The sequence below is a fragment of the Nicotiana sylvestris genome, chromosome 9 (assembly GCF_000393655.2).
Source record: "Nicotiana sylvestris chromosome 9, ASM39365v2, whole genome shotgun sequence".
NCBI classification, from domain to species: domain Eukaryota; kingdom Viridiplantae; phylum Streptophyta; class Magnoliopsida; order Solanales; family Solanaceae; genus Nicotiana; species Nicotiana sylvestris.
Window position 1 is genome coordinate 92,295,149 of NC_091065.1, and position 10,934 is coordinate 92,306,082.

A 10,934-nucleotide genomic window follows, 5' to 3' on the forward strand; every position below is an offset into this window, starting at 1 on the left:
CCAAACGCTGCTGCTACTCGACAACCACCACGACCACCCCTTCACCACGCAGCCATGGCTATTGTTTCGTCGTCATCTCATCGTCACCATCAGCTACTAATGCACCACGTCTGGCTAACCCCCCTCGTCTTCTCCACTGTCACTCCGCCATGAACGACCCTCGACGAGCTTCTGCTTCAGTCAAGCTCCAATGTCCAGCAGTAGCGGCTTCTACTGCTTCACTGTTGCGTGGCTGCGCTTTCTTCTCCTTCACGTCGCCATGGCCGCTGCTGCATTCTTCTTCTCCTTCGCGTCGCTGCTGCCATGGTTGCATATTCCAGCTGTGGATGGCTGCCCTTGATGCGTTCTTGTTTCTTCACCTATGCTGCCTTCTGCTTCGTTTTTTTCAAACGACACAAATGACCATCTTCTTCGATGGTCCGTTCGTGCTCGTCTTAGGCGTCGAGTTAATTTGGTGCGATATTTGTTTTCGGGCAGATTTGTTTTCGTTCGAGTTCATCATCGCTCCGATCCGGTTAGTTGGTTTAAGTTTCGTTCCCGTCCGTAATTTGTTTGATATTTTTCGGATCTGAAATCATTAAATGTTTGATTCTTGTTCTTGATTTTTATTCAGTTGTTTTATTTTTCTTGTTTATTTTTGTAAGAATTGTTAGTTAATTGTTTAATATTGTTAGATTTAGTTTAAATCGCTTGAATCCGTTGTTTGTTGTTTAATATAGATTTAATTCGTGTTCATTTTGTTTGAAGTTCGTTTTAATTCAGTGATTTAATGTGAAGTTATTGTTTTGGTTTTTAATTTTTTTTTGATTCAATGTATGTTTGTTATAATTTTGTTGGAATTAATTTTAAAAGCTCAACTGATTATTTGAAGTTTAGTGATTTGAATATGTTTATTTGTTTTGTTTAAGCTTAATTCGAGTTTAATTCGAATTTGAATGAAACTTGCTTGTTATTGTTGTTGATTCTTTTCATTTATGTCCATACTTTGTTTGATTGTTCTTGAATCCGAAATTAGTATAAGTTTGATCTTCTTGTTTGTTGATTATCATTTTTTGATCATTTCTTCAGTTTGTTTCATGATCTTGTTGAGTTTTAATATAGAAATTGTTGGTTGTAATGTTGTTAGATTTAATTTTAAGTTCAAATGATTATTGAATTTAGAAATCTGAATATATTTGTTTGTTGTTGTTGTTGTTGAATCTGAAAGTAGGTTTGTTTGTTGTTAAAAAATATTGTTCGACCAAAATAATTTTAGTTGTTTCTTTGTTGTTCATCATTTAGTTTGAATTTGTTGTTTGAATTTGTTTATAAATTGGTCATATTTGCTATATTTTGGTTGGAATTGATTAGGCGAATTGGTTATAGCTGAGGGGGTAGTTTGGTAAATTGCAGTACGTTCAGGGGTAAAATGGTAATTGCAATAAGGTCGGAGGGGTAGTTTTGGAATTGAACATTTTGAATAATTCTTTATGTTAAGCATGGGGGACAAGATGTAATGGGGTGAGGTTGATATAATTGTTTAATATAATTGGGGACAAGACATAATGTAGTGGGGGGAATATTGTAATTGTTTATGTTAGGCATGGGGGACAAGACATAATGGGTTGAGAATAATTCTTTAGTTTAATATAGTGGGGGACAATACACAAAATAATGGGGAATAATTCATTTGTTTAAGAAAGTGGGAAGCAAAGCATGCAATGAGGGGAATATTTTGGGTTAGGGGTTCAAGACAAGAGTCTTGTTATATATAGGGTCATTTGACACATTCTGGAGGACGGAGACTTAGAGGAGAAAGATTTTGACTTAGAGAGAGAGAAAGGAAGAGACTTTTAGAAGAAGAAAAAAAATTGAGAGAGTTGACTGAATTTTGAGAAATCAGAATTTGAGAGTAAAGGAGAGAGACAATTTGAACTTTCACTTGAATAATTTCCGTCCGCCTTTCCTCGAGTGTTATTCAAAATCAGTAAACTACTGCATCTTGTATCCGTCTCTCTTCTGATTTGACTGCGATTTCACTTTGGTATTGCTGATTTTTCAATCTGTTACTGGGTTATTCTACTGGTTGTTACTGGTTTTGCGGTGTTGCTGAACCTGCTGTTGCTATGTTATTACTGCTGCTGACTCTTTCTTTTCTTCTTGTACTGCCATTTCCAGGTACACATTTGTACACTTTTGGCTTGAGGCGAAATGAAATTTTTATTGACCAGGCTTTGTTCCTGTTGAATTCCTCCTGTTTAGAATTGTGTTTGAATAGAATTTTTCTTTCTTTGTATAAAAATGTAGTTGATTGATTAATGAATAATGGGGTCGCATGTATAATAACTCCTTCATCTAATAATGTTAGTTTAAATTAATCAAAGAATAGTTAATCTGTTTTGATATTATTGTGTGTCAATCTCATGTTCTAGTGTTATTAAATAATAGAATATAGAACGAAAGCAATCTCTCATTGTACAAACTCGATTGTAGTTTTCCATTTGCATTAGTCGTAAACTAATAACTAATAAGTTACGTCTTTTTCAGCATGTAATTAATTGAGGGATTTTCTTTTATTTTAGAGACGATCCTAATAGAAAAAAAATGTAGTCACTATAGGTTCATCCTTTTAAATAAAAATGAGACGAGCCTCGCCAAATAAAACGCACAGATTGCGGAGCCCTCAATAAATGTACATTTAATCACTTAGACTTCGGGAGGAGCCGTTTAGCAAACTTCACGGCTGTCCCCAAATAATAAATACGCTAATCGCTTTAGGCGCGATTTAATTAATCTTACCTTCTTAAATTCGGGTGCGCATTCATGCGACCCAAATCCAAATCCCAAAACATTGAATAAAACTGTGTTCCGGATTGCGGGTGCATTTCATGTGACGCAATCCAAAGATATATTTTTTTAAACGATGTTCACATTCTTTTAAAAATATAATAATAAAAGCGGTAAAGAGATAAAACTGGCATAAGAGCGCATAATTGTATAAAATCAGATAAACAAGCCGAATATGACAGTTGAGCGACCGTGCTAGAACCACGGAATTCGGGAATGCCTAACACCTTCTCCCGGGTTAACAGAATTCCTTATCCGGATTTCTGGTTCGCAGACTGTAATATGGAGTCATTCTTTTCCTCGATTCGGGATTAAATTGGTGACTTGGGACACCCTAAATCTCTCAAGTGGCGACTCTGAAATAAATAAACAAATCTCTTTCGATTGTCCTTTAATTGGAAAAAACTCCTTCACCCCTCGCGGAGGCGGAAAAAGGAGGTGTGACAGCCGGGTTGTTTTGATTCATTACCTCTTTATTTTACCATTGCCTGCAAACATTATTCAATGTATTTGTTAGTATCAATCAAGGTGGTTCAAGTTATTGCAGCAGAACAAATTGCAGAACAGAATCAATGTGTTGCAGACAGTCCTCAAAGGCTGCCTAGTGCGGACCGCACAAAATGGAGTGCGGTCGCACAGGGCCCAGTGCAGTCCACGCAAAATGGAGTGCGGCCGCGCAGGGCCCAGTGTGGTCCGCACAAAATGGTAGTGCGGTCCGCACAGGGGTGGATTTCAGAATACCCACCCTCTGAATCTTGACAGTGCAGCCCGCACAAAATGGTACTGCGGTCGCACTGGCCCAGTGCAGACCGCACAAAATGTAGTGCGGCCGCACTGCCCAGAGGTTATCTTTCAGATGTTCATCAGTGCGGTCCGCACAAAGTGGTACTGCGGACCGCACTGGGGCACCGCAGACCGCACAAAAATGACCGCGGTCCACACAGGGTGCCCAGAAGTGGCACTAAGTTAGGGCTTGAGATTTTGCTTTTAAGGTCAAATTTCCACCTAATTAGAGTCCCTAATCGATTACCCGGTCCATTAAACTACTAAGTTCACAGGAATCAACATTTAAACTAATCTAACCTAGAAATCGAACTTATTACGGGAGGAAGAAGAATAGAGGTTAAGAAAAAGGGAATTTAAACAAAATTAAACAAAGAAGAAACGAGTGTAATGTTACCAGATTATGAGATGAAGTGAAGTTAAACAGTACCAATTAAGCAATTACGATCAAAGAAGAAGAGGAACAGTATTTAGAGTCTCTGAGGTTCAATTTTTCGAAAAGGGTAAAAGGAGGCCCTCAGAGTCTATTTATAGAAAAATCCTTGGGGCGCATTCTCAACTACCAGTGTGGACCGCACAAAATGGACCACGGTCCGTACTGAGCTGTTATGATCAAACTTGGCCAATTATCCCACTGCGGTCCGTACAAAACAGATCGCGAACGCAGTGGATAACTTTAGAGAGGTATCACTTTGGCCTTCACTAGTGCGGACCGCACAAAGTGTAGTGCGTCCGCACTGGCAACTTCAGAGACTGAACAATTTCTTCATTATATCTTGCACTGCATCAACACAATCCCTGCAACATCTCACAACCAGTTAGCCCAAAAATCAATCCTATACTACAAAGAAAATCAAAGAAAACAACAAGAAGAAAAACACATAGGTTGCCTCCCAAGAAGCGCCTGATTTAACGTCGCGGCATGACACAGGTTACCATCACATCATTTGAAGTGAAGACGTGCCACCATGTGGCTATCATCAATTTTTTCAAGATAATGCTTGACCCGGTGCCCGTTAACTCTGAAGACTTCACCATTTTTATTTTTCAAATCAAGAGCACCAAAAGGGGTCACAAACACAACTTCAAACAGTCCACTCCTTTTGGATTTGAGCTTTCTCGGAAACAGACGTAACCGGGAGTTGAACAAGAGAACCAAATCACCTACGTTGAACTTCTTTCCACAAGCATATTTGTCATGAAGGTACTTCATCTTGTCCTTATACAAGGACGAACTGGAGTAAGCATGAAATCTAAATTCATTGAGTCATTGAGCTGCTCTACACGAAGATTGGTTGCAACATCCCATTCAAGATTCAACTTCCTCAAAGCCCACATAGTCTTGTGCTCTAACTCAACCGAAAGATGGCATGCTTTCCCAAACACCAACTGATACGGAAACATCCCAATTGAGTTTTGTAAGCCGTTTGATAAGCCCATAGAGCGTCATCCAACTTCTTCGACCAATCGGACCTATGTGCATTGACCGTCTTTGACAATATGCTTTTGATTTCCCGGTTGGAGACTTTCACTTGACCACTTTCTTGAGGGTGATAGGGGGTAGAAACTTTGTGATTGACACCGTACTTAGAAAGCAACGTGTCGAAAGCTTTATTGCAAAAATGAGATCCCCCATCACTAATAATCGCACGGGGAGTGCCAAACCTTGTGAAAATGCACTTCTTAAGAAATGCAACAATACTCCGGGCTTCATTGTTAGGCAAAGCCACGGCTTCAACCCATTTTGAGATATAGTCAACCGCCACGAGAATGTAAGTATTCCTACAAGAGCTAACAAATGGACCCATGAAATCGATGTCCCAAACATCAAAGATATCCACTTCAAGAATGGTATTGAGAGGCATCTCATCCCTTTTTGAAATTCCATCCGCTCTTTGGCAATATCACACCTCTTCACAAAATCACCCGCATCTTTGAACAAGGTTGACCAATAGAATCCACAACAAAGAACTTTCGAGGCAGTCCTCACCCCACCGTGATGGCCACCATAGGGTGAAGAATGGCAAGCCTCTAAGATACTCAATTGTTCTTCCTCCGGAACACATCTACGAATCACATCATCCATGCAAATCTTGAACAAGTATGGCTCATCCTAATAGAAATCCAAACTATCTTGCTTGAGATTCTTCCTTTGGTTAGAAGAGAGCTCACACAGGATTACTCCAGTCACAAGGTAATTGGCAACATAGGCAAACCATGGCATATCATTCATTAACACCGCAAGGAGTTGTTCGTCGGTAAATGAATCATTGATCTCAAGGCCATCACAAGACCTCCCCTCCTCCTCCAAATGGGACAAGTGGTCCGCCACTTGGTTCTCACTACCTTTCCGGTCCATAATTTCTATATCAAACTCTTGAAGTAGTAACACCTATCGCATCAATCTTGCCTTGGAGTCTTTCTTTGTCATCAAGTACCTAAGAGCAGCATGATTGGTGTGCACTATGACCTTGGCCCCCATAAGATACGACCGAAACTTTTCCAGTGCAAATACTATAGCCAACAACTCTTTTTAAGTAACCGTGTAGTTCCTTTGAGCCTCATTCGTGGTCTTGCTTGCGTAGTACACCGGATGAAATATCTTGTTAACCTTTTGACCCAAGACAGTCCCAACCACAATGTCACTTGCGTCACACATGAGCTCGAAAGGCAAGCTCCAATTTGGTGCAGTAATAATTGGGGTAGTGGTCAACTTAAGCTTGAGAAGCTCAAATGTTTGCATACAACCCTAATCGAACACAAACTTTGCATCCTTTTCTAGTAGCTTGAACAAGAGGTTTACCACCTTTGAAAAATCTTTTATAAACCTTCGGTAGAACCCCGCATGCCTAAGAAAACTCCTCACCCCCTTGACGGAAATACGGGGAGGAAGCCTTGAAATCACTTCTATCTTAGCTTTGTCAACTTTAATTCTATGCTTTGAAATTTTGTGACCCAACAATATACCCTCTTCAACCATGAAATGACATTTTTCCCAATTGAGTACGAGGTTTGTGTCTTCACATCGGGCCAATACTCTATCCAAATTTCCCAAACGTTCTTCAAAAGAATTACCAACCACACTAAAATCATCCATGAATACCTCCAATATATCTTCCACCATGTCGGTGAAAATAGCCATCATGCATCTTTGGAATGTCGCCGGAGCATTACACAATCTGAACGGCATCCGAGAGAAAGCGAAGGTTCCACACGGACAAGTAAAGGTGGTCTTCTATTGGTCCTCCGGGGCAATTAAGATTTGATTATACCCCGAGTACCCATCCAAAAAGTAATAAAAAGCACGCCCCGCGAGACAATCAAGCATTTGGTCAAGGAATGTCAATGGGAAATGGTTCTTTCAGGTCACCTTGTTTAGCTTCTGGTAGTCCATGCAAACCCTTCAACCTGTGACTGTCCGAGTAGGAATAAGTTCATTGTTATCATTGGTCACCACAGTCATACCACCCTTCTTCGGTACACATTGCACCAGAGAAGTCCATGAGCTATCAGAAATGGGGTACACAATCGCGGCATCCAACCATTTGATCACTTCTTTCTTTACCACTTCTTACATAGACTCGTTCAATATTCTTTGATGCTCTAAGGAAGGATTTGCATCATCCTCCAAGATAATTTTGTGCATACAAAATAAGGTCTTATTCCCCGAATGTTAGCTAGAGTCCATCCAATTGCCGTTTTCTGCTTTTGAAGCACTGCCAAAGTGGCCTCAACCTGCCTGTTAGTAAGGAAAGAAGAAAGAACAACTGGTAAAGTAGAGTTTGAGCCCAAGAATTCATACCTGAGGTGTGGAGGAAGTGGTTTCAACTCCAACACCGGTGGCTCCTCAATTGATGGTTTTGTTGGTGGAGTTTTCCGATTTTCAAGATACAAAGATAATTTTCTAGGCTCATAAGAATAAGAGCCCATCCTATGTAAGGCATTCACGCACTCCACTCTACTTGCATCCTCATTGACATCAAGATTTAATAGCACAACCTTAAGAGGATCCTCCATGTTGATCATAACACTGGTATCATCCATAATCACAGTTGTGACAAGGTCTACAAATGAGCACACCTTAGTGCTATTGGGTTGCTTCGTAGACTTGTAAACATGGAAAACGACCTTTTCATCACCCACTCGGAAAGTGAGCTCACCTGCTTCAATATCAACCAATGCCTTCCCCGTTGCAAGGAAAGGTCTACCCAAGATAATAGGAACCTCATAGTCCACTTCACAATCCAAAATGACAAAGTCGGCTGGCAAAATAAATTTGTCCACCCGGACAAGCACGTCATCAATAATGTCCAAAGGTCGCTTCATCGATCGATCCGCCATTTGAAGTCTCATTGAAGTTGGTCTAGGTTTCCCGATACCCAAAGTTTTGAAAACCGAGTATGGCATTAAATTAATACTAGCTCCCAAGTCGCATAGAGTCTTGCAAAAATCCGCACTCCCAATAGTGCAAGGAATGGTGAAAGCACCGGGATCTTCAAGCTTCGGAGCCATTGAATGCACTATAGCAATAACTTGGTGGTCATATTTATAGCTTCACAATCCATAGAACGTTTCTTTGTAATCAAGTCTTTCATGAATTTTACATAACCCGGCATTTGTTCAAGTGCCTCTGCCAAAGGCACATTAATAGATAATCTCTTGATCATATTAATGAACTTTTTAAACTGATTATCATTCTTCTGCTTCACGAGCCTTTAAGGATAAGGTGGAGGTGGTCTTGGTAAAGGAGTCTTGGCTTTTGGCACAACCGGCTCCGGCATGTCAATTATGTGTTCCCTAGACGGGTTCACATCATTTTGGGTTTCCACCTCGACTTCTTGAATATCAATCCTCACTTCATTGTTCACATTTTCATCAACCACATCTTCAACTACCAAAGGGACTTCATCATCTTGCAACTCAACATCATCATCCACGACTTGCTTTTGCTTAGAGGCATTCACATCACCGCCTCTCCCACTTCTTGTTGTGACCACCATAACATGATTATTCCCACCTTTTGGGTTCACTACCGTATCACTTGGTAGAGCACCCTTCGGGCGAGTATTCAATGACTGAGAGATTTGGCCTAATTGCACCTCCAAGTTTCGGATAGAGGTGTTGTGAGAAGCTAACTGTGCATCAGAATCCGCATTCCTCTTCATCATCTGCTCGAACATTATTTCAATTCTACCCATATCATTACCAGAAGAACTAGGACCTTGAAAAGGGAAAGGGGGTGGATTGTTCGGTTGTTGGTACATTGGGGGCCTTTGAAAGCCTTGCCCCCTATTGCCTTGGTTTCCATTGTTGTTCCACCCTCCTTCATTGTTATTGTTGCCCTAATTATTGTTATTTCCATTCCAATTGCCTTGGTTGTTGTTTTGATTACCCCAATTGTTGTTTTGGTTGTTGTTGTTCCAATTACCACCACCTTGTTGTTGATTGCCCCAATTTCTTTGGGGTCGCCATTGTTGGTTTGAAGAGTTGCCTCTATTGCTTTGATAATTGTTGACATATTGTACCTCTTCACTTTGATCATCATAACCATCATTTTGAAACCCATCACATGTATCATCATATTGCTCAGAATTCCCTTGATTTTATTGCCTCATTTGCCTTCTCTTGTTGACATGCATACTAACACCCTCCATGGCATTCACTTGGCGAGGATTCTGAACTTGTTGTAACTGTGCCTTAGCCAATTGGTTCATAGTAGTAGTAAGCTCAGCTATCACTTGCTCATGATCATGTAATTCCTTGTGTAAATGGATAACTGTAGGGTCACCATGAGGCACATTTGCTCTAGTCTGCCATGCTGAAGAAGTGTCTGCAATTTCACATGCCTCATCATAAGAAAGCTCATATAATTTCCCCCAGCCAACTGGTTAACAATGCATTGATTTGTAGTATTTATGCCCCGGTAGAAGGTTTGTTGGATCATGGCCTCGATCATATCATTATTTGGGAACTCTTTCACCATCGTTCTATACCGCTCCCAAATCTCATGCAAAGGTTCTGTTGGCTCTTGCTTGAAGGCTAATATTTCATCTCGAAGTGTCGCCATATGACTAGGAGAGAAGAATTTGGCAATAAACTTATCCACCAACTCATCCCAAGTTGTGATGGAATGGTTGGGGAGTCTCTCGAGCCAGTCTAATGCCTTCCCCGAAGTGAGAACGGGAAAAGTCTCAATCTCAGCGTATCCTCGGATACATTCGTCTTCTTGCTCCCCCAACATGTATCTACGGACCCCTTGAGATGTTTGTAAGCATTTTGATTCGCAGCGCCCGTAAAGTACCCACGCTGCTCAAGTAAGGTCAACATCACATTGGTTATCTGAAAGTTGCCCGCCCGAATTTTGGGTGGGACAATAGCACTTGCATAACCCTGGTTTGGAAGACTCTGGGAGCCACTCTTGGAGGTGGCGGAGGAGGGTCTGGAATATTGTCATTTGGATTTGCATTGCAGCCTCTACATTGTCCTTGAAGTGCAAGAGGCACCTCATCTTGCTCAAGATCATCTACCTCCTCCCCCGCTATCACATTTCCAAGAGGGTCATTAGCATTGTTTAAAGCCATGTTGGTACCTGAGTAGTGACACAAACAAGTAAGTAACAAAGAAGGAAAGAAGAACAATACACAAAACTGACTAAATAGATAGCCAAAACCGTTAGCTCCCCGGCAACGGCGCCAAAAATTTGATCGCAACCTACTTCACACTACTAAAAAGTAGTAAGAGAGAGTCGCAATAGCTTTTACCTGATTTGTGGGTCGGGATCGATTTCCACAAAGAACTAGGAATGGAGTCGAGTACGAATTGCGTATTTGTTCCAAATATCACTTCTAATCATTTTTGGGTTTTCTTTATATTCTATTATTATCAAACTACAAATTATAATTGCTACTAGATTAACTACGAGTAAATTGCTACAAGTTGTATCTAATAGTTTAAAAGGCACTAGGGTAATGGCATCCTCCTAGGTGACCAATTGACGGGTAATTGAACCTAAGGCATGATTGACATGATTGGGGAATATGCGATAACCGTTGCATAATTTTACCCACTTTCACACCTCTCGGTAGAGAGAGTGATTTTGCCCAATTGACTTTCTCAAGACCAATAGGGTAGGCAAATTTGCTCAAGCAACTGGGGTTCAAGTCGGGTATTACTCTCTCGAGGTTTAAGCCTTTAATTGGGACTATCAATTCTCTTGGGTCCATCCCAATTCCTTGTTGGGTCCATTTCGGAGACTTAGGCTCTCTTTCTCAAGAAGAACCCAAGTCAACTTAGTACAAACTAGTATTTGCAACCACTAATTCATA

At 40.8% G+C, this 10,934-nt stretch overlaps 1 protein-coding gene across 1 annotated transcript; it reads right to left on the reverse strand.

Annotated features, from left to right (window-relative positions):
• Positions 1-7,212: 7,212 nt before the first annotated feature.
• LOC138877915 (uncharacterized) lies at positions 7,213-8,121 on the reverse strand. Its single transcript, XM_070157559.1, has one exon. It carries the CDS (start codon positions 8,119-8,121, stop codon positions 7,213-7,215), a length of 909 nt encoding a protein of 302 aa, XP_070013660.1.
• Positions 8,122-10,934: the final 2,813 nt, after the last annotated feature.